The 25,217-nt window shown below is 45.1% G+C and overlaps 1 protein-coding gene across 1 annotated transcript in view; it reads left to right on the top strand.

Moving 5' to 3' along the window:
- Nucleotides 1–11,375: 11,375 nt before the first annotated feature.
- Nucleotides 11,376–25,217, top strand: part of NLK (nemo like kinase) — a 203,239-nt gene continuing 189,397 nt past the window's right edge. The window contains exon 1 of the mRNA XM_069761294.1: nt 11,376–12,622. Within this exon, the coding sequence (XP_069617395.1) occupies nt 12,144–12,622 (479 nt within the window). The 5' untranslated portion in view covers nt 11,376–12,143. The remainder of the gene's footprint in view (nt 12,623–25,217) is intronic.

Genomic DNA, 25,217 nt, shown 5'->3' with positions numbered 1-25,217 from the left:
AAAAGTGAACTGCGCGGTCAGCGAAAAACCCTACAAAAAAAACATCCTGAAATTACTTGAACTCATGTGCCAACTCATGGAACATGAGGAGTAATATCAGCCCACTAGAGCAACCAGCAAAAAGGAATCACATATCTGCAAGTTGGACTAAGACAAAAATTAAGCCAAACGTGGAACAGGAAAATCAAAAACTTAGCTTGTCCTGAAGATTACAGAAGCGGGAAGCAGAGGTAACAAGACACACTGATTACATTGATAGCCGGCGAGGAAATGACAAGAAAGCCAGGTTAAATAGGAAACTCCCATATCCTGATAGAACAGGTGGACACCAGAGACCGCAGAAAACACAAGTCACCCAGTACCATCTGTAACCACCAGAGGGAGCCCAAAAACAGAATCCACAACATAAGCCCTCTTGGAGCCACCGTATTCAAATTGAAAATCCATCTCATCTTTTTGTAATATTGTTTTATCCCAGTTGCCACCTCTTACAGGTTTCGCACTTTTTCAATGCCCATAAATTTAACGGAATCCGTATTGCCCCCTTGACAGGTGTTCACATGTCGAGCAATGGGGGTCTCTCGCTTATGAACAATATCCCCGATATGCTCCCCAATCCTACGTTTGAACTCCCTGATGGTTTTACCCACATACTTTTTCCCACACGCACAAGTGGCTCTGTAGATTACTTCTTTACTACTAGAGTTGATGAATTCTCTAATCATGTACTGTTTACCAGTCACATTACTGGTGAATCCATCTCCTGTCTTGATGTGAGAGCAGGCAACACAATGCCGCATCTAAAGCACCCCTTCGTGTCACTTGTTAGCCATGTTCTAACGGTGGGACTCTTAAAATGACTCTTAACAAATCTATCTTTCAATGAGCGAATAATGCCACGATCAGCATTATCAGCGTCCATATCTGTTTAACCCTTAGATGCTGCTGTCAATAATGACTATATCATATAAATGATTAAAAGAGTATGGGGGCTTCTCCCTCTTTATCCCCATCGGCACCCTGAGATCATGATTGTGTGGTCCTGATGTTTGTCAAGGCAATTCATGAGCAAATAGTGGCCTTAGAACTTGCCGGCTACAGAGACCTGTAAAAAGTCAGCGACATTTAGGTGGTGAAAATCAACTTTTTCATTCCTATCATGCAGCTTTGTATTAATTCCTGAAAAGCACCTGAAGGGTTAACAAACTACCTGACAGCGGTTTTCAGTATGTCAGGAGGTGTTGTTTTTAAAATGGTATCAGTTTTGGGGGTATTCAAATATATAGGACTCCTAAAGTCACTTTAACCCCTTCCCGACCCATGACGCCACGTAGGTGTCATGAAAGTCGGTGCCAATCCGACCCATGACGCCTATGTGGCGTCATGGAAAGATCGCATCCCTGCAGATCGGGTGAAAGGGTTAACTCCCATTTCACCCGATCTGCAGGGACAGGGGGAGTGGTAGTTTAAACATGGATAGGCCCCTAAAAAACAGTAATTTTGTAAATTTCCTTGAAAAAATTAAAAATTACTGCTACATTTGGAAACCTCCTAAAATGCTAACAAAACAAAATGACATTTTACAAATGGTAATGTAAAGCACACAAGGGAAATGTTATTTATTAACCCCTTCATGACCCAGCCTATTTTGACCTTAAAGACCTTGCCGTTTTTTGCAATTCTGACCAGTGTCCCTTTATGAGGTAATAACTCAGGAACGCTTCAACGGATCCTAGCGGTTCTGAGATTGTTTTTTCGTGACATATTGGGCTTCATGTTAGTGGTAAATTTAGGTCAATAAATTCTGCGTTTATTTGTGATCAAAACGGAAATTTGGCGAAAATTTTGAAAATTTCGCAATTTTCACATTTTGAATTTTTATTCTGTTAAACCAGAGAGATATGTGACACAAAATAGTTAATAAATAACATTTCCCACATGTATACTTTACATCAGCACAATTTTGGAAACAAAATTTTTTTATGCTAGGAAGTTATAAGGGTTAAAATTTGACCAGCGATTTCTCATTTTTACAACGAAATTTACAAAACCATTTTTTTTAGGGACCACCTCACATTTGAAGTCAGTTTGAGGGGTCTATATGGCTGAAAATACCCAAAAGTGACACCATTCTAAAAACTGCACCCCTCAAGGTACTCAAAACCACATTCAAGAAGTTTATTAACCCTTCAGGTGCTTCACAGCAGCAGAAGCAACATGGAAGGAAAAAATGAACATTTAACTTTTTAGTCACAAAAATTATCTTTTAGCAACAATTTTTTTATTTTCCCAATGGTAAAAGGAGAAACTGAACCATGAAAGTTGTTGTCCAATTTGTCCTGAGTATGCTGATACCTCATATGTGGGGGTAAACCACTGTTTGGGCGCACGGCAGGGCTTGGAAGGGAAGGAGCGCCATTTCACTTTTTGAATGAAAAATTGGCTCCACTCTTTAGCGGACACCATGTCACGTTTGGAGAGCCCCCGTGTGCCTAAAAATTGGAGCTCCCCCACAAGTGACCCCATTTTGGAAACTAGACGCCCCAAGGAACTTATCTAGGTGCATAGTGAGCACTTTGAACACCCAGGTGCTTCACAAATTGATCCGTAAAAATGAAAAAGTACTTTTTTTTCACAAAAAAATTTTTTAGCCTCAATTTTTTCATTTTCACATGGGCAACAGGATAAAATGGATCCTAAAATTTGTTGGGCAATTTCTCCTGAGTACACCAATACCTCACATGTGGGGGTAAACCACTGTTTGGACACATGGTAAGGCTCGGAAGGGAAGGAGCGCCATTTGACTTTTTGAATGAAAAATTATCTCCATCGTTAGCGGACACCATGTCGCGTTTGGAGAGCCCCTGTGTGCCTAAACATTGGCGCTCCCCCACAAGTGACCCCATTTTGGAAACTAGACCCCCCAAGGAACTTATCTAGATGCCTAGTGAGCACTTTAAACCCTCAGGTGCTTCACAAATTGATCTGTCAAAATGAAAAAGTACTTTTTTTTCACAAAAAAATTCTTTTCGCCTCAATTTTTTCATTTTCACATGGGCAATAGGATAAAATGGATCATAAAATTTGCTGGGCAATTTCTCCCGAGTACACCGATACCTCATATGTGGGGGTAAACCACTGTTTGGGCACACGGCAGGGCTCGGAAGGGAAGGCGCGCCATTTGACTTTTTGAATGGAAAATTAGCTCCAATTGTTAGCGGACACCATGTCGCATTTGGAGAGCCCCTGTGTGCCTAAACATTGGAGCTCCCCCACAAGTGACCCCATTTTGGAAACTAGACCCCCCAAGGAACTTATCTAGATGCATATTGAGCACTTTAAACCCCCAGGTGCTTCACAGAAGTTTATAACGCAGAGCCATGAAAATAAAAAATAATTTTTCTTTCCTCAAAAATGATTTTTTTAGCCTGGAATTTCCTATTTTGCCAAGGGTAATAGGAGAAATTGGACCCCAAATGTTGTTGTTCAGTTTGTCCTGAGTACGCTGATACCCCATATGTGGGGGAAAACCACTGTTTGGGCACACGGCAGGGCTCGGAAGGGAAAGAACGCCATTTGGCTTTTTAAATGGAAAATTAGCTCCAATCATTAGCAGACACCATGTCACGTTTGGAGAGCCCCTGTGTGCCTAAACATTGGAGATCCCCCACAAATGACCCCATTTTGGAAACTAGACCCCCAAAGGAACTAATCTAGATGTGTGGTGAGGACTTTGAACCCCCAAGTGCTTCACAGAAGTTTATAACGCAGAGCCATGAAAATAAAAAAAAAAAATTATTTTCTCAAAAATGATCTTTTAGCCTGCAATTTTTTATTTTCCCAAGGGTAAAAGGAGAAATTTGACCACAAAAGTTGTTGTCCAGTTTCTCCTGAGTACGCTGATACCCCATATGTGGGGGTAAACCACTGTTTGGGCACATGCCGGGGCTCGGAAGTGAAGTAGTGACGTTTTGAAATGCAGACTTTGATGGAATGCTCTGTGGGCGTCACGTTGTGTTTGCAGAGCCCCTGATGTGGCTTAACAGTAGAAACCCCCCACAAGTGACCCCATTTTGGAAACTAGACCCCGAAAGGAACTTATCTAGATGTGTGGTGAGCACTTTGAACCCCCAAGTGCTTCACAGAAGTTTATAATGCAGAGCCGTGAAAATAATAAATACGTTTTCTTTCCTCAAAAATAATTATTTAGCCCAGAATTTTTTAATTTTCCCAAGGGTAACAGGAGAAATTTGACCCCAATATTTGTTGTCCAGTTTTTCCTGAGTACGGTGATACCCCATATGTGGGGGTAAACTACTGTTTGGGCACATGCCGGGGCTCGGAATTGAAGTAGTGACGTTTTGAAATGCAGACTTTGATGGAATGGTCTGCGGGCGTCATGTTGCGTTTGCAGAGCCCCTGATGTGGCTAAACAGTAGAAACCCCCCACAAGTGACCCCATTTTGGAAACTAGACCCCGAAAGGAACTTATCTAGATGTGTGGTGAGCACTTTGAACCCCCAAGTGCTTCACAGAAGTTTATAATGCAGAGCCGTGAAAATAATAAATACGTTTTCTTTCCTCAAAAATAATTATTTAGCCCAGAATTTTTTATTTTTCCAAGGGTTAAAGGAGAAATTAAACCCCAAAAGTTGTTGTCCAGTTTCTCCTGAGTACGCTGATACCCCATATGTGGGGGTAAACCACTGTTTGGGCACACGTCGGGGCTCAGAAGGGAAGTAGTGACTTTTGAAATGCAGACTTTGATGGAATGGACTGCGGGTGTCATGTTGCGTTTGCAGAGCCCCTGGTGTGCCTAAACAGTAGAAACCCCCCACAAGTGACCCCATTTTAGAAACTAGACCCCCAAGGAACTTATCTAGATATGTGGTGAGCACTTTGAACCCCCAAGTGCTTCACAGACGTTTACAACGCAGAGCCGTGAAAATAAAAAATCATTTTTCTTTCCTCAAAAATGATGTTTTAGCAAGCATTTTTTTATTTTCACAAGGGTAACAGGAGAAATTGGACCCCAGTAATTGTTGCGCAGTTTATCCTGAGTATGCTGGTACCCCATATGTGGGGGTAAACCACTGTTTGGGTACACGTCGGGGCTCGGAATTGAGGGAGCACCATTTGACTTTTTGAATACGAGATTGGCTGGAATCAATGGTGGCGCCATGTTGCGTTTGGAGACCCCTGATGTGCCTAAACAGTGGCAACCCCTCAATTCTAACTCCAACACACCCCTAACCCTTATCTCAACTGTAGCCGTAACCCTAATCACAACCCTAACCCCAACACACCCCTAACCACAACCCTAACCCCAACACACCCCTAACCCTAATCCCAACCCTAACCACAACCCTAATTCCAACCCTAACCCTAAGGCTATGTGCCCACGTTGCGGATTCATGTGAGATTTTTCAGCATCATTTTTGAAAAATCCGCGGGTAAAAGGCACTGCGTTTTACCTGCGGATTTACCGCGGATTTACAGTGTATTTTGTGCGGATTTCACCTGCGGATTCCTATTGAGGAACAGGTGTAAAACGCTGCGGAATCCGCACAAAGAATTGACATGCTGCGAAAAATACAACGCAGCGTTTCAGCGCGGTATTTTCCGCACCATGGGCACAGCGGATTTGGTTTTCCATAGGTTTACATGGTACTGTAAACCTGATGGAACACTGCTGCGAATCCGCAGCGGCCAATCCGCTGCGGATCCGCAGCCAAATCCGCACCGTGTGCACATAGCCTAATTCTAAAGGTATGTGCACACGCTGCGGAAAACGCAGCGCAGTTCAATGTAAACCTATGGGAAACAAAAATCGCTGTATACATGCTGCGGAAAAACTGCACGGAAACGCAGGGGTTTACATTCCGCAGCATGTCACTTCTTTCTGCGGATTCCGCAGCGGTGTTACAACTGCTCAAATAGAAAATCGCAGTTGTAAAACCGCAGTGAAATGCGCAGAAAAAACGCGGTAAATCCGCCATAAATCTGCAGCGGTTTAGCACTGCGGATTTATCAAATTCGCAGCGGAAAAATCCGCAGAGGACCAGAATACATGTGCACATACCGAAACCCTAACCCTAGCCCTAACCCTAGCCCTAACCCTACGCCTAACCACATTAGTATTTCCAGCCATGGCCGATGATATTGCAGCATCGGCCATGGCTGGATTGTAATATTTCACCAGTTATAATAGGTGAAATATTACAAATCGCTCTGATTGGCAGTTTCACTTTCAACAGCCAATCAGAGCGATCGTAGCCACGGGGGGGGGGGGGGGGGGCTAAACTACCACTCCCCCTGTCCCTGCAGATCGGGTGAAATGGGAGTTAACCCTTTCACCCGATCTGCAGGGACGCGATCTTTCCATGACGCCACATAGGCGTCATGGGTCGGATTGGCACCGACTTTCATGACGCCTACGTGGCGTCAAAGGTCGGGAAGGGGTTAATGTTTTGCTATGGTATGACTATCTGAATTAAAGGGATAATCATTCAAAGTTTGAAAATTGCAATTTATATTATATTTTTGTTAAATTTCTGATTTTTTTTATAAACACAAAACATATCAACCTATATTTACCATTATCATAAAGTATAATGTGTCATGAACAAACATTCTCAAAATCACTGGGATTTGTTGATGCGTTCCAGAGTTATTACCATATAAAGTGACACATAAGGACTCCACACAGAAATGGAAGATATGGTTTATTACCATTTCTGCCTTACTGGTCACTGTATACACAGTGCCGAACAAGAGTTGTACATATAGCTTAAGACGTACTGATAGTGCCTCCTCCTCAGCACCCAGTGGTCATGTGATCGCTGAGTGTAGGAAGGGAACGGGCTGCTGTATCCTAAGAAACTCTGGGAGCTCTATTTAGACAGGAGACTGAATCGCCACTGGAACTTGGTCTAAAATACCAGCCCCAGTAACAGGGAAACAAATTATTTATTCCCTAATTTGTGAAAAATAAAGTAAAAAAAAAAGTAACAAAAAGCTGTTTCACAAACAAATGCTTTATTATGTAAAAGACAAAGTCACACACAGCACCAGAACATATATATATATATATATATATATACAGTGGGGCAAAAAAGTATTTAGTCAGTCAGCAATAGTGCAAGTTCCACCACTTAAAAAGATGAGAGGCGTCTGTAATTTACATCATAGGTAGACCTCAACTATGGGAGACAAACTGAGAAAAAAAAATCCAGAAAATCACATTGTCTGTTTTTTTAACATTTTATTTGCATATTATGGTGGAAAATAAGTATTTGGTCAGAAACAAAATATCATCTCAATACTTTGTAATATATCCTTTGTTGGCAATGACAGAGGTCAAACGTTTTCTGTAAGTCTTCACAAGGTTGCCACACACTGTTGTTGGTATGTTGGCCCATTCCTCCATGCAGATCTCCTCTAGAGCAGTGATGTTTTTGGCTTTTCGCTTGGCAGCACAGACTTTCAACTCCCTCCAAAGGTTTTCTATAGGGTTGAGATCTGGAGACTGGCTAGGCCACTCCAGGACCTTGAAATGCTTCTTACGAAGCCACTCCTTCGTTACCCTGGCGGTGTGCTTTGGATCACTGTCATGTTGAAAGACCCAGCCACGTTTCATCTTCAATACCCTTGCTGATGGAAGGAGGGTTGCACTCAAAATCTCGCGATACATGGCCCCATTCATTCTTTCATGTACCCGGATCAGTCGTCCTGGCCCCTTTGCAGAGAAACAGCCCCAAAGCATGATATTTCCACCACCATGCTTTACAGTAGGTATGGTGTTTGATGGATGCAACTCAGTATTCTTTTTCCTCCAAACACGACAAGTTGTGTTTCTACCAAACAGTTCCAGTTTGGTTTCATCAGACCACAGGACATTCTCACAAAACTCCTCTGGATCATCCAAATGCTCTCTAGCAAACTTCAGACGGGCCCGGACATGTACTGGCTTAAGCAGTGGGACACGTCTGGCACTGCAGGATCTGAGTCCACGGTGGCGTAGTGTGTTACTTATGGTAGGCCTTGTTACATTGGTCCCAGCTCTCTGCAGTTCATTCACTAGGTCCCCCCGCGTGGTTCTGGGATTTTTGCTCACCGTTCTTGTGATCATTCTGACCCCACGGGGTGAGATTTTGCGTGGAGCCCCAGATCGAGGGAGATTATAAGTGGTCTTGTATGTCTTCCATTTTCTAATTATTGCTCCCACTGTTGATTTCTTCACTCCAAGCTGGTTGGCTATTGCAGATTCAGTCTTCCCAGCCTGGTGCAGGGCTACAATTTTGTTTCTGGTGTCCTTTGACAGCTCTTTGGTCTTCACCATAGTGGAGTTTGGAGTCAGACTGTTTGAGGGTGTGCACAGGTGTCTTTTTATACTGATAACAAGTTTAAACAGGTGCCATTACTACAGGTAATGAGTGGAGGAAAGAGGAGACTCTTAAAGAAGAAGTTACAGGTCTGTGAGAGCCAGAAATCTTGATTGTTTGTTTCTGACCAAATACTTATTTTCCACCATAATATGCAAAAAAAATGTTAAAAAAACAGACAATGTGATTTTCTGGATTTTTTTTCTCAGTTTGTCTCCCATAGTTGAGGTCTACCTATGATGTAAATTACAGACGCCTCTCATCTTTTTAAGTGGTGGAACTTGCACTATTGCTGACTGACTAAATACTTTTTTGCCCCACTGTATATATATATATATATATATATATATATATATATATATATATATATATAAGGTGTGTGTATAGATGACAGATATATACACTGCTCAAAAAATACAGGGAACACTAAAATCCCACATCCTAGTATCACTGAATGAAATATTCTAGTTGTAAATCTTTATTCATTACATAGTGGAATGTGTTGAGAACAATAAAACATAAAAATGATCAATGTAAATCACAACTAATATCCTATGGGAGGTCTGGATTTGGAATGATGCTCAAAATCAAAGTGGAAAATGAAGTTACAGGCTGATCCAACTTCAGTGGAAATGCCTCGACAAGGAAATGATGCTCAGTAGTGTGCGTGGCCTCCACGTGCCTGTATGACCTCACTACAACGCCTGGGCATGCTCCTGATGAGGCGGCAGATGGTCTCCTGAGGGATCTCCTCCCAGACCTGGACTAAAGCATCCGCCAACTCCTGGACAGTCTGTGGTGCAACGTGACGTTGGTGGATGGTGCCAGACATGATGTCCCAGATGTGTTCAATCGGATTCAGGTCTGGGGAACCGGTGGGCCAGTCCATAGCTTCATTGCCTTCATCATGCAGGAACTGCGGACACTCTCCAGCCACATGAGGTCTGGCATTGTCCTGCATTAGGAGGAACCCAGGGCCAACCGCACCAGCATATGGTTTCACAAGGGGTCTGAGGATCTCATCTCGGTACCTAATGGCAGTCAGGCTACCTCTGGCGAGCACATGGAGGGCTGTGTGGCCCTACAAAGAAATGCCACCCCACACCATTACTGACCCGCTGCCAAACTGGTCATGCTGAAGGATGTTGCAGGCAGATCGCTCTCCACGGCGTCTGCAGACTCTGTCACGTCTGTCACATGTGCTAAGTGTGAACCGGCTTTCATCTGTGAAGAGCACAGGGCGCCAGTGACGAATTTGCCAATCCTGGTGTTCTGTGGCAAATGCCAAGCGTCCTGTACGGTGTTGGGCTGTGAGCACAACCCCCATCTGTGGACGTCGGGCACTCAGACCATCCTCATGGAGTTTGTTTCTATCCGTTTCTGTAGACACATGCACATTTGTGGCCTGCTGGAGGTCATTTTGCAGGGCTCTGGCAGTGCTTCTACTGTTCCTCCTCGCACAAAGGCTGAGGTAGCAGCTGCTGCTGGGTTATTGCCCTCCTATGGCCCCCTCCACGTCTCCTGGTGTACTGGCCTGTCTCCTGGTAGCGCCTCCAGCCTCTGGACACTACACTGACAGACACAGCAAACCTTCTTGCCACAGCTCGCATTGATGTGCCATCCTGGATGAGCTGCACTACCTGAGCCGCTTGTGTGGGTTGTAGAGTCCGTCTCATGCTACCACGAGTGTGAAAGCACAACCAACATTCAAAAGTGACCAAAGCATCAGCTAGAAAGCATTGGTACTGAGATGTGGTCTGTGGTCCCCACCTGCAGAACCACTCCTTTAGTGTGTCTTGATAATTGCCAATAATTTTCATCTGTTGTCTATTCCATTTGCACAACAGCACGTGAAATTGTTAATCAGTGCTGCTTCCTAAGTGGACAGTTTGATTTCACAGAAGTCTGATTTACTTGGAGTTATATTCTGTTGCTAACGTGTACCCGTTATTTTTTCAGCAGTGTATATATGGTGTGTATATAGATGACAGATAAAACGTATGTTTATCTGCAGACCTGTACTGCCAGCGGTGGATTTTTTCCATTTACGATTTGCCACAGTTGATAAAGGCTCAGTGCCCTGTTTAGTGGCCCGGGGTATGTGCACAGTATTCGCAGCTGACATCTCTGCACCATTATCTCTTGGCAGGAAAAGACGCTGCGTAACATCTGCGTTTTTGTAACATTTGTTTCCCCATTTTAGCCTGAGTGACATCTGCCGCCACTAGGCGCCTGTGCGTGAGACTGCGGGGCTCACTTTACTGCTGTCAGGAAATCCATCAGGTTTTGTGACAAATCTGAGCAAAAAAAAAACGCACCGTGAGCACTGGCCCTTACAGCTCATCCTGCCCAATCTCCCGGGTCTGTAGGCTGAAAAATACAAAGTTCTGATTTCATCAGGTGAAGATGAAAAACAAAACAAATCCTGGTGAGGCTGAGGCAGTGCGACCCCGGCTCTGCCACCTCTGCTGTCAGCCACTGCTGCCGTCTCATGTGTGACCTCCCGCCTGCATTATAGGGCAGATAATAAAGTGACCGCGGGGCAGAGATCTCCCCCATCCTCCGCCCACCCTGGGCTGATAACAGCGAGCAACATCCCGCAGCCATTAGCCCAGCGCGCAGATAAGATAGAGCAGTGTTCAGACAGTATGACCGAGTCACGAGTCTCCGGTGTAGCCGCTAAGAGCTGCAGTGTCCTGACAGTCACCTCGGAGCACGAAAGGGTTAAACGCGTTACCTCTTCCACACGGGTCATTGAGGGCGTGTCCACGTCTGCCGAATCTAATAGTTTATTGGCTACTCTTCCCATCCGTCACAAGGAATCAGCCCTCGTCTCCTTTCCTATTGGTTCATTTCTTATCTCCTCCTTTCTTTCGCTTCCACTGCCGTCCCGCCCACTTTGTACCGACTTCCCCTATGCATTGGTTGGCCGTCAATGAATCGGCTGCTGTGATTGGTTGCCGTCGCTGCCAGTCAGACGCGGCGTCAGGTGGCTGCTGCTGGGGCTGCCCGCGTCTAGCAGTCTGTGCTTGCTGTGACTGGTCGGACTGTGGCGGATTAGAGCCCTGTGGATTGTTCTCTCCGCGACCTCGGTGCCGGTCGTCGTTGTCCCCCGCCTGTGTGGTGATATTGGCGCCATCCTGGGAGAAGAGCATCCGGGAACCGTCTGTGTGTGACTGACAGGGATGGTGTGGCCGGTGTAGCCTCCATTTGTGTGTGCTGCCCCAGCCCCTCCCGCGGCGCTCACCTTGCCCCGGTCTTACCTGCCTGTAGTCGGGGCGGCTGTGGCCTGAGCGGCGGTCCCTGCCTGCTGCCCTGTGCCGCTCCATGGTGCGGGTGTAGCAGCTGGCACCTATATGTGTGCACCAGGGGGTGGGCTGCACGCACTCGGGTCCCTCTGCCAGGCTACAGGAGGATGTGGGATGGAAGGGCCGGCCTGTCATTTACTTCCTAATTGCTGTAGTTTGCTGCTCCTGGTAGCCGCAGGCTGGAGGGAGACGTCCGTGCACCCCAAGTGACAGGAGAACTATGGAGTTTTAGTATTTAGTGAGGAGCCACAGTCTTTGGGGGGGTGGGGGGTGGGTGCCCGCTACGAGCTGATCGTGGGGTCTTTGTGGGTGACTTCGGTTGCGGTGACAGGTGCCGGTTTGGTCTAGGATGAAATATCTTTCTTGGTTGTCACAGTCCTGGTGATCTCGTCTGTATGGCCCAGTGACGGGTCCAGCTGTCAGCAAGAACCATCCAAGGGCATTTCTGTGAATGTCTCTTTGTAGTACCCCAGCCAATGCAAAAATGATGGCGGCGTACAATGGGGGTACGTCAGCAGCGGCTGGGGGCCACCACCACCATCACCACCACCACCTGGCCCACTTGCCCCCTCCTCACTTACATCATCACCATCATCTTCACCCCCAGCATCATCTGCACCCAGGGTCGGCTGCTGCTGTGCATCCTGTGCAGCAACATGTGGCTTCTTCCTCTGCTTCCTCTTCATCCTCCGCTGCTGCAGCAGCTGCGGCCGCAGCAGCGGCTGCTGCCATGCTTAACCCTGGCCAGGCTCAGCCATACTTCCCATCTCCTGCTCCGGGACAAGCCCCTGGACCAGCAGCGGCGGTGGCACCTGCCCAGGTACAGGCAGCGGCAGTGAAGGCTCATCATCATCAGCACGCTCATCACGCTCAACAACTGGATATTGAACCCGATCGACCCATTGGCTACGGAGCTTTCGGTGTAGTTTGGTAAGTGATGCAAACTCTCTTCGGACTTTGTCACCCCTTGCAGGGCACCGCCGGCCAATGTCGGTAATCTAGAGCCCGATAGTGGTTTAGAATATATTAACATTGCAAAATCTAAGCTTGAAGGAACACTAAATGTAAAAAATGAAGAAAAACAATCTTAAAAAAAAAAAAATTGCAGCAATTTCTCCCTTGGTTTCCTCCTTTTCTTTCCTATTTTGTCTGTTGACAAATATAGAGGAATCTTGTGTCACGAGGTCAGACTTGTCACCCTCTGTCCGCCCCTTTTCTAGGCCCAGTCCGTCAGCTGCCCTCCATTTGGAAATGGGACAGTTGGCAACAGAGTAAAGGGTTTCTGTGCAGAAGTTACTCCACAATCAAACATCAGGAGTGGAGAGATGATGTCCGTGCCAGCTCCTTGCATGTATTTTGTGATGTCTGTCCACATCCGATGTCAAAAACGAGCACCCCGGAACAATCCCTTTAACCAGGGTTCATACAAGACTGTTTCAGGTGTAAGCAGACAAGCCTACGGCTTTACAACCTGTGAGGGTAAGAGTATCTACTGTGGCTTTCATTTTTAGGTTTAGTGTTCCTATAAATGCTGGATGACTTGGGTGTCGGCTTCTGAAGGTTCTTTCTAAATTTTAGATGAAAGTAAAGGATGAAACTGAAGAACTCTCCAATATTTTATTTTAGGGGTTCTGTGGTAGAACAGTGCAGACAATAGCCATGATTCCCGATGGTCCTCAGTGATTTACCATCTATAACTTTCTGCCGGTTGCTTGTCACTTTCATGGTCGACCATCAATAAAACTTTTAAAGCTTTTCTGATGAGCGTCCCGTAATAATTGGCTGGATAGGAGTTGATCGGCATCTCTCGTTTGATCACCGTAGTCTCTCATCTGCTGCCAGCTTCATTTCTCTCCTTGGCAGATGCTTCGTGTTATTGGAAACTTTTAGGGTGAACATGATAATAATGTGATAACATAATGACCGTGTATGGACCGTGCTCTGATGGGTTTGTGTCCTGTCTGTTCATGGGTGGCTTGTCCTGTCCATGTTGTCACTTGTGTCCCGGTTTTCCTCTGTTCTCTTGACGATCATTCTGAAGCCGCCGCTCCTCGTTGGAGACATGGTGCCCTGTTCTGTTTCTTTGTATCTGGATGACATATATATTTTTTCTTTTTGTGGGTAATTGCAGTTATTAAATTTTGAAGGTTCCTCACATCCATGCTGAAACAGATTTATTATTACAGACTGGTATTATTTTGGCAAGACGTAATTATCCCCCCACCCCTGTGTCACGGTGTTCACATTCTGTATTTCAAGCACATCTGTGTTTACAGTGTTTGCCTTCTTAAGCGAGAAAAAAAAGTTTTCTTCTACTTGTTTAAAGGTGAGGTATTGTTCTGTGTTATCAGCCGTTTCAGTTTGGGGAGAGGCTGACCGTTATGTGGAGGTTTATAATAAGTGAGTTTTCCAGAGAAACAGAAATTTGCCCAAACGTAATAAATGCCATAAGATAAGGCTACATTCACATTTGCGTCGTTGGGCGCAGCGTCGGCGACGCAATGCAACCAACAACGCAAATACACGACGTAGAGTTTTGCGACGCATGCGTTGTCATAGGATCGCACAGAGCAGGAATTTCGGCGCAGGGGAAACGCTACAAGTAGCGTCCTCTGCGCCCTGTCTGTGCGTCAATATGACGCATGCGTCAAAAAAAGCAATACAACGCATACCTGCGCATGTCCATGCGCCCCCCCCCCCCATGTTAAAGATAGGGGTGCATGACGCATGCGTCGACGACGCTAATGTGAACGTAGCCTAAGCCAACCATGAAACCAACACCGGTTCTCCCTGCCACCTACTCATGTGACCACTGCTGCCAATCAGTGATGTTGAGGTGGATGGCACAAATCCAGTAAGTGGCTGCAGCGGTCACATGGGTAGACAGCCAGAGACTGGTGGGGTGCATCGGAGGAGTGGTGCTGGAGTGCTGGAGATTCTTATATGTAATGGTTATTTTGTTCTTTGGCATTTATTGGCTTTAGCCAAATTTTTGTTAATCCCCCAAAAACTTTAAGAAGGGCACAAGGGGGTATTTACTGTCAGCAAATCTGCAATCTAATCCTTGTGTGTAACATGCGGACTTCACCCCTCTAAATTGAAATGGGTGAAATCTATGGTGACTCTCCGCATCGCAGGTCAATGTCCATATGGAGAATCTACGCCGCAAGTGGGTGACATTTGTTAATATCTCATCTGCTTTGCTGCTCTTGTATTATGCTGTGGATTGTCCATCACAAAATCTGCAGCTGCACTTGCTGGAGGAATAAATCATCTGCTGACGTGTAACTGAGACGTCTGTAAGCCGAGACCTCGCACCTTGTACTGGATCTACCATATCTCCCATCAAAGCCCACCCATGACCATTTAGGACCTCCCTGTCTCCTGTTCACTGCTTTATCTGAGGATTTCCAGAAATGTGTCCATACATATGTATGAGGATATTGGCGGCTCAGGTGTTGGGTGTAGTGCTCCTTTAGGGCTGTATATTGGGACTCGTAGATCTCACATGTAGAGTAGAAGCCTCGTTACTTATAAGAACTCGTGATGTGACGGAGGCGGCCAGGCTAATGGCCTATTAATAAGGAGTGACATTGTTCTCCATTTGACATAATGTGGCACCCTCATTGTGGATGGGGAGTCAAGTCGTGCTTTGTACCACCGAGGGTCTCCAGAACTGATGCACATGTCCTTTTTATCTGGATAATCTGGATTTATCTTATTATTGTTCTCACAACTGGATGAGGTCCCGTAGATCATCTCCCCCCACAATTACTGATGTCAGCTCCAATGCAACAAGGTAATAGAACAGATCAGGATTTTGAGTGTTCAGTCTGGGTTGCTCATTGTGGTTGGGTCGGTATTGATCACACGGACTGGCTTCTAAGACTTGTCACCTCTCTGGACATGTGTGTTTTATCAGATCACTCCATTGCCCCTGTTATGTGGTTGCTCTGTTATTCCTCCTGGAAATTTGTGTGAAACTACCAGAGTTGATCCAGTTATGCTCCTTGTCACATGGCTATATCCCTGCGCAGATTGAGAAGGGATTGATTGCACAGAGACTCCCCTTGTGGATAATGACTGTCAATTTATTCAGACATTTCCAAGAGGAATAATGGAGGGACTGCACAAAACAGCGTTCTGTAAAACAAAACAAAAAATGTTTTCAGTATTATGGCAATTGCTAGTGATTACTAAAACGGACATGTCAGGAGAGCTGACAAGGACTTTTAAACACCATGAAGTAATGTCCAAAATGTAACAGATTGTATTATATTAGCTGTTATAAAGCAGATCTGTCACCAGATTTCAAAATAAAATGGTATTTGTTATTAAATAGATCTCAGACCAGATGAGACTGGTATACTTACTTTGAAATTCCATGTCAGAATGGCTATAAAATCCAGATATTTAAAATGAGCATTTGTGTCTATTTGTAGCTGGACTCCTCCTCTTGGTATCTAAATTATACAGCTGTCCTGACCTAGATTTTCAAAGTAAGTACATCAGGTGTAAGGTACCTATTTGGTTACGTGCACACGTATTCTTGAGGTCTGCAGATTTTTCCGCAGCGGATTTGAGAAAGCCGCAGGTAAAAGGCACTGCGTTTTATCTGCGGATTTACCGTGAATTTTATGTGGTTTTTGTGCGGATTCCACCTGCGGTTTTACACCTGCGGATTCCTATAGTGGAGCAGGTGTAAACCGCTGTGGAATCCGCACAAAGAAGTGACATGCTGCGGAATGTAAACCACAGCATTTCCATGCGTTTTTTTCTGCAGCATGGGCACAGCGGTTTCTGTTTTCCATAGGTTTACATGGTACTGTAAACTCATGGAAAACTGCTGAGGACCCGCAGCTGCAGATCCGCAGCAAAATCCGCAACGTGTGCACATAGCCTTACATGTACGCAGCTTTAATTCTGAAATTTGGTGTCTGATCCCCTTGTAAGTGCCCACCTGCCCCATGGTTGTCACATTTTAGCAGTGATTGTTACATACATTATATAATTGGTGATCTCAGAGACACATTGCTTTAACATCCTCGCGTGATTTGCATTTTTAGACCAGCATTGATGTAACTCTTCGGTATCTGGTGCTTTTCACCCATGAATCCTCTGCTGTGCCTTGTTATACACCTGCAACCCTTTGGACGTCTGTTTGACATTTTGTAATTTTCTGAGTCATTTTGGCAGCCTGACTATTTCTATGAAAATGCCTGTGTGTTTCATGTCTCCTCCATTTGGCTCTCATTGTGGTTCAGATGAGTCTCAGAGATCTGGATTGGTAACCTGTTCCAGACTGTGTTTCAGCTGTGTGATTTCTCAGCTTTTCTTGACTTTCCTTTCAACGTGACATTGTTATTGTAGAATTTTTCTCACTTACTTGCTCTTATAATAAAGGTGTCCATATGAAGAGGATATTATTGTGTATCGGCTTACAATCTAAGGTATGTAGTGGCGAGCCCAACTCTTCGCCATCGGCAGATGTCTGGTCAAAGAAGCATTGCCGATGTTTGGAAGTCCAGTAAAGTACAAGCTGATTCTGCCCCCACGCTCACTATAACATTATTTATATAGCACCATTGATTCTATGGTGCTATACATGAGAAGGGGTTACATACAAATTACAGATATCACTTACATTAAGCAAACTAACAATGACCTCTTCAACCTCACTCACAACAGGTGTCTTTCCCTCATCCTTCAAGCATGCCAAGATCACACCCATCCTCAAAAAGCCCTCCCTCGACCCATCCTCTGTGTCTAGCTATCGCCCAATATCTCTTCTCCCTTATGCCTCCAAATTGCTGGAGCAACACGTCCATCTTGAACTGTCCTCCCACTTCTCCTCCTGCTCCCTCTTTGATCGGTTACAATCAGGCTTCCGTTCCCATCACTCAACTGAAACTGCCCTAACTAAAGTCACCAATGACCTACTAACTGCCAGGAGCAAGCGACACTACTCTGTCCTCCTTCTCCTGGACTTGTCTTCTGCCTTTGACACTGTAGACCACTCCCTTTTGCTACAAATCCTCTCATCCCTTGGCATCACAGACTTGGCCCTTTCCTGGATCTCGTCATATCTGACAGACCGAACATTCAGTGTCTCCCTCCCCCACACCACCTCCTCACTTCGCCCCTTGTCAGTCGGTGTTCCTCAAGGCTCTGTTCTAGGACCCCTACTCTTCTCCATCTACACTTTCGGCCTGGGACAGCTCATAGAATCCCACGGTATGCAGTACCATCTCTACGCTGACGACACGCAGATCTACCTCTCCGGACCTGACCTCTCCTCCTTGCTTACCAAAATCCCGCACTGTCTGTCTGCCATTTCAGCCTTCTTTTCTGCTCGCTTTCTACAACTGAACATGGACAAAACAGAATTCATCATCTTTCCCCCATCTCACTCTACCCCTCCACCAGACCTATCCATCAATGTCAATGGCTGCTCACTATCCCCAGTCCCACACGCCCGGTGCCTCGGGGTGATCCTCGACTCTGCCCTCTCTTTCAAGCCACATATCCAAGCCCTTGCCTCCTCCTGTCGTCTCAAACTCAAAAATATTTCCCGGATCCGTGCTTTCCTTGACCGCAACACTGCAAAAACACTAGTGCATGCCCTTATCATCTCCCGCCTCGACTACTGCAACCTCCTACTCTCTGGACTCCCCTCTAGCACTCTGGCACCACTCCAATCCATCCTACACTCTGCTGCCCGACTAATCCACCTGTCCCCCCGCTATTCCCCAGCCTCTCCCCTGTGTCAAGCCCTTCACTGGCTTCCTATCGCCCAGAGACTCCAGTTCAAAACCCTCACACTGACATACAAAGCCATCCACAACCTGTCTCCTCCATACATCTGTGACATGGTCTCCCGGTACCTACCTACACGCGACCTCCGATCCTCCCAAGACCTCCTTCTCTACTCCCCTCTCATCTCTTCTTCCCATAACCGCATCCAAGACTTCTCCCGTGCTTCCCCCATACTCTGGAACTCTCTACCCCAACACATCAGACTTGCGCCTACCATAGAAACCTTCAAAAAGAACCTGAAGACTCATCTCTTCCGACAAGCCTACAGCCTGCAGTGATCCTCAACCTACTGAAAAGCCGCACAGCCAGCTCTTCCCTCTCCTAGTGTATCCTCACCCACCCCCTGCAGACTGTGAGCCCTCGCGGGCAGGGTCCTCCCTCCTTATGTACTCGTGTGCCTTGTTATCTGCTCATGTTTAATGTATTTGTCTATATTTGCCCGTATTCACATGTAAAGCGCCATGGAATAAATGGCGCTATAAAAACGTATAATTATTATTATTATTATTATTATTATTATTATTATGACGGACTGATACAGAGGGGTGAGGACTCTGCCCTTGCGGGCTTACATTCTACAGGATGGTGGGGATGGAGACAATAGGTTGAGGGTTGTAGGAGCACTGGTGTTGGTGAGGCGGTAGCTTCTGTAGTGGTGAGGAGGCAGCGGGGTCAGTGCAGGCTGTAGACTTTCCTGAAGAGGTGGGTTTTCAGGTTCCGTCTGAAGGATCCGAATGTGGTTGATAGTCGGACGTGTTGGGGCAGAAAATTCCAGAGGATAGGGGATATTCTGGAGAAGTCTTGGAGGCGGTTGGGTGAGGAGCGAATAAGTGTGGAGGAGAGAAGGAGGTCTTGGGAGGACCGGAGATTACGTGAGTGAAGATATCAGGAGATTAGTTCAGAGATATATGGAGGAGACAGGTTATGGATGGCTTTGTAGGTCAGTATTACTAATTTGAACTGGATACGATGGGGGAATGGGAGCCAGTGAAGAGATTTGCAGAGGGGGGAAAGCGGAGGAGTAGCGAGGAGAGAGATGAATTAGTCGGGCAGCAGAGTTAAGGATGGACTGGAGAGGTGCAAGGGTGTTAGCAGGGAGGACACAGAAAAGAATGTTGCAGGAGATGATTAGGGCATGCACAAGTATTTTAGTAGATTGACGGTTGAGGAAAGGACGGATTCTGGAGATATTTTTGAACTGGAGGCGACAGGAGGTGGAAAGAGCTTGGATGTGCGGTTTGAAGGACAGGGGAGAGTCAAGGGTTACTCCGAGGCAGCGGACTTCCGGTACGGGGGAAAGCGTGATGTCGTTAATAGTGATCGATAGGTCAGGTAAGGAAGATCTATGAGATGGAGGAAAGATGATGAGTTCAGATTTGTCCACATTGAGTTTGAGGAAGCGAGAGGAGGATATGGCTGATAGACACTCCGGGATTCTGGACAGCAGAGGTGACGTCTGGTCCAGAAAGGTAGATCTGAGTGTCATCAGCATGAAGGTGGTACTGGAATCCATGGGACTTTATATCCCACGGATCTCTAGTTTTGTGACCCACCAGATAAATTGAATAGTATTTGTGAAAGTAATTAGAAGCTCATTTTATAGGATTTCTGTTAAAGGGTCATTTACTCTTTAACTGTGATTTTAATTGTTCTTTCCAGATAAAGGAGCTGTCAATCATTATTTTTTAATTTATTGGTTTCCTATGCTTTAAAAATAAGACGGTTGTACCTCCCAATTGTCATTGCTGTCTTAGGTCCTTCTTTATGGATGTGGCTGCAGTGGTCAAATATTAACATGTGCCTGCTGCAGCCAATCACTAGGCTTAGCGGTACAGCACCATCTACATTGAGATCTCTGCTGGGCCCCCCTAGTGATTGACTGCAGTTGTCACATGTTCTCAACAAGTCACTGGTGCCGCCATATTAACAAAGACCAGAGGAACCTACAGCAAGTCGGTGGGCAACTACAGCTGTCTTCCTTTAGCATAAAAAAGAAAAACAAATTGAATGAAATTGAAATGGACAACCCCGATCAGATCTCTCCATATTCAGTGCCAGTGTGCTAAGTGTTTATCTTCTCAGTGAGGCCTTTTATCAGGTACCTCTTGGAATGCCTTGGGCAAATAATGTAGAAGTCAAGTGTCCTTTAGCGTTTGCTTTGGCTTCTAATGAAATTTGAAACTTGTATTAAAGGGGGTTAAAAAAAACCCACAGCAGGGCTTCCATGATGCATCGGCAAAATTCAGATTAAAATCTGCAAAGTTTGCATTGGGACTGGGAAAAAGAATATAATTATCTTCAGTGTTTGCAGCAATGAGTCTGGGCTCCACCTTATTCTGTGGCTCTTGTATGAGAGATATAGTATTGCTGAGGAGACAAACAACGTCATGAAAGATATGAGGGCCAGACTAGATAGGATCGATCTATCCATTCATAGTAACATAACATAGTTAGTAAGGCCGAAAAAAGACATTTGTCCATCCAGTTCAGCCTATATTCCATCATAATAAATCCCCGTATCTACGTCCTTCTACAGAACCTAATAATTGTATGATACAATATTGTTCTGCTCCAGAAAGACATCCAGGCCTCTCTTGAACCCCTCGACTGAGTTCGCCATCACCACCTCCTCAGGCAAGCAATTCCAGATTCTCACTGCCCTAACAGTAAAGAATCCTCTTCTATGTTGGTGGAAAAACCTTCTCTCCTCCAGACGCAAAGAATTCCCCCTTGTGCCCGTCACCTTCCTTGGTATAAACAGATCCTCAGCGAGATATTTGTATTGTTCCCTTATATACTTATACGTGGTTATTAGATCGTCCCTCAGTCATCTTTTTTCTAGGTATTGTAGTTCTCCCATCCCCTTTATTAATTTTGTTGCCCTCCTTTGTACTCTCTCTAGTTCCATTCTATCCTTCCTGAGCACCGGTGCCCAAAACTGGACACAGTACTCCATGTGCGGTCTAACTAGGGATTTGTACAGAGGCAGTATAATGCTCTCATCATGTGTATCCAGACCTCTTTTTTAATGCACCCCATGATCCTGTTTGCCTTGGCAGCTGCTGCCTGGCACTGGCTGCTCCAGGTAAGTTTATCATTAACTAGGATCCCCAAGTCCTTCTCCCTGTCAGATTTACCCAGTGGTTTCCCATTCAGTGTGTAATGGTGATATTGATTCCTTCTTCCCATGTGTATAACCTTACATTTATCATTGTTAAACCTCATCTGCCATCTTTCAGCCCAAGTTTCCAACTTATCCAGATCCATCTGTAGCAGAATACTATCTTGTCTTGTATTAACTGCTTTACATAGTTTTGTATCATCTGCAAATATCGATATTTTACTGTGTAAACCTTCTACCAGATCATTAATGAATATGTTGAAGAGAACAGGTCCCAATACTGACCCCTGCGGTACCCCACTGGTCACAGCGACCCAGTTAGAGACTATACCATTTATAACCACCCTCTGCTTTCTATCACTAAGCCAGTTACTAACCCATTCACACCACAACCCGTCTCCTACACTGTGTACACGGTGCACGGTCACAGGCGACTATCAATCCTTCCTTCAATTGTCCATAGTGGGTGTTCAGGCTGGTGCATTGCCCCTTTTCTTCTCTGCTCATTCTGGCACTTTCTGTGAATTGGCTTATACTGTCTGTTGCTCGATTATTGACAAGAGGAAGAGATGGGGGGAGGGGGACATTGTGTAGACAGTGGAAAACTTTAGAAATGAGTAGGGCCATTATTCTATGTATTAAATCAGGTGTCCTCTTCCTCATGTGGTTTGTCTCTTTTCTGGCTGGAATATTCATCTCTAAAGGAAAGTTCTCCCGTCCGTCTGTTCTCGAGTCGTCGTCCTCTGCTGTAGTTTACACACATCTAATAACAAGGTTATTTATTTGTGTATCCAAACATGACTTAACCTTTGGCCCTTTAACCTGTACTTCTCTCAAGGTTTGCTTATTTTATCAATATGTAGACACTTCTAAAGTTCATCTGTCACCAGATTGGACAATATAAACAGCATACATTAGTAAATGGAGCTCTTAGGCTACTTTGCGTTGGGCCGACGTACCGACGCACGTTGTGAAATTTGTGCACGATGTGGGCAGCGGATGCAGTTTTTCAACGCATCCGCTGCCCATTCTGAAGTCCGGGGAGAAGGGGGCGGAGTTTCGGCCGCGCATGCGCGATAGAAAATGGCGGACGCGAAGGACAAAAAAAGTTACATTGAATGTTTTTTTGTGACGACGGTCCGCCAAAACACGACGGGTCCATCTGACGACGGACGCGACGTGTGGCCATCCATCACTAATACAAGTCTATGGGTAAAAAACGCATCCTGCGGGCACATTTGCAGGATCCGTTTTTTGCCCAAAACGACGGATTGCGATGGATTAAAAAAAAACGCAAGTGTGAAAGTAGCCTTAGACCTGGCGATGATTGTGTACTTACTTTGGAATACCTTGTCAGAATGCATGTAGAATCCTGATATTAGGCTGTGTATTTTAAAAATCCAGCTACAGAATGACATGGCTCATGAATCAAGTGTATTGTCTCTTTCCACCCAGCCTGACGGACAGCTGCAGCTTATCCTGAGCAGTGTGAGATCTCAGCAGCAGGGAGGAGGGACACTGAGGAACTGTCATTTAGGCTAATTGGGCGATGATTGATTTGAGCTTAGACTTTCATAAAGGAAAACCCAGCTAAGGCCTCTTTCACACTTCCGTCATTTAGCTCCCGTCGAAATCCGTTGATTTTTGAAAAAACAGGATCCTGCAAATTTTTCTGCAGAATCCTGTTTTTTCCCATAGTAACATAGTAACATAGTAACATAGTTAGTAAGGCCGAAAAAAGACATTTGTCCATCCAGTTCAGCCTATATTCCATCATAATAAATCCCCAGATCTACGTCCTTCTACAGAACCTAATTGTATGATACAATATTGTTCTGCTCCAGGAAGACATCCAGGCCTCTCTTGAACCCCTCGACTGAGTTCGCCATCACCACCTCCTCAGGCAAGCAATTCCAGATTCTCACTGCCCTAACAGTAAAGAATCCTCTTCTATGTTGGTGGAAAAACCTTCTCTCCTCCAGACGCAAAGAATGCCCCCTTGTGCCCGTCACCTTCCTTGGTATAAACAGATCCTCAGCGAGATATTTGTATTGTCCCCTTATATACTTATACATGGTTATTAGATCGCCCCTCAGTCGTCTTTTTTCTAGACTAAATAATCCTAATTTCGCTAATCTATCTGGGTATTGTAGTTCTCCCATCCCCTTTATTAATTTTGTTGCCCTCCTTTGTACTCTCTCTAGTTCCATTATATCCTTCCTGAGCACCGGTGCCCAAAACTGGACACAGTACTCCATGTGCGGTCTAACTAGGGATTTGTACAGAGGCAGTATAATGCTCTCATCATGTGTATCCAGACCTCTTTTAATGCACCTCATGATCCTGTTTGCCTTGGCAGCTGCTGCCTGGCACTGGCTGCTCCAGGTAAGTTTATCATTAACTAGGATCCCCAAGTCCTTCTCCCTGTCAGATTTACCCAGTGGTTTCCCATTCAGTGTGTAATGGTGATATTGATTCCTTCTTCCCATGTGTATAACCTTACATTTATCATTGTTAAACCTCATCTGCCACCTTTCAGCCCAAGTTTCCAACTTATCCAGATCCATCTGTAACAGAATACTATCTTCTCTTGTATTAACTGCTTTACATAGTTTTGTATCATCTGCAAATATCGATATTTTACTCTGTAAACCTTCTACCAGATCATTAATGAATATGTTGAAGAGAACAGGTCCCAATACTGACCCCTGCGGTACCCCACTGGTCACAGCGACCCAGTTAGAGACTATACCATTTATAACCACCCTCTGCTTTCTATCACTAAGCCAGTTACTAACCCATTTACACACAATTTCCCCCAGACCAAGCATTCTCATTTTGTGTACCAACCTCTTGTGCGGCACGGTATCAAACGCTTTGGAAAAATCGAGATATACCACGTCCAATGACTCACCGTGGTCCAGCCTATAGCTTACCTCTTCATAAAAACTGATTAGATTGGTTTGACAGGAGCGATTTCTCATAAACCCATGCTGATATGGAGTTAAACAGTTATTCTCATTGAGATAATCCAGAATAACATCCCTCAGAAACCCTTCAAATATTTTACCAACAATAGAGGTTAGACTTACTGGCCTATAATTTCCAGGTTCACTTTTAGAGCCCTTTTTGAATATTGGCACCACATTTGCTATGCGCCAATCCTGCGGAACAGACCCTGTCGCTATAGAGTCCCTAAAAATAAGAAATAATGGTTTATCTATTACATTACTTAGTTCTCTTAGTACTCGTGGGTGTATGCCATCCGGACCCGGAGATTTATCTATTTTAATCTTATTTAGCCGGTTTCGCACCTCTTCTTGGGTTAGATTGGTGACCCTTAATATAGGGTTTTCATTGTTTCTTGGGATTTCACCTAGCATTTCATTTTCCACCGTGAATACCGTGGAGAAGAAGGTGTTTAATATGTTAGCTTTTTCCTCGTCATCTACAACCATTCTTTCCTCACTATTTTTTAAGGGGCCTACATTTTCAGTTTTTATTCTTTTACTATTGATATAGTTGAAGAACAGTTTGGGATTAGTTTTACTCTCCTTAGCAATGTGCTTCTCTGTTTCCTTTTTGGCA

The sequence above is a fragment of the Ranitomeya imitator genome, chromosome 3, assembly GCF_032444005.1.
Source record: "Ranitomeya imitator isolate aRanImi1 chromosome 3, aRanImi1.pri, whole genome shotgun sequence".
Taxonomy (NCBI): domain Eukaryota; kingdom Metazoa; phylum Chordata; class Amphibia; order Anura; family Dendrobatidae; genus Ranitomeya; species Ranitomeya imitator.
This window is presented reverse-complemented; position numbering and strand designations above follow the sequence as displayed.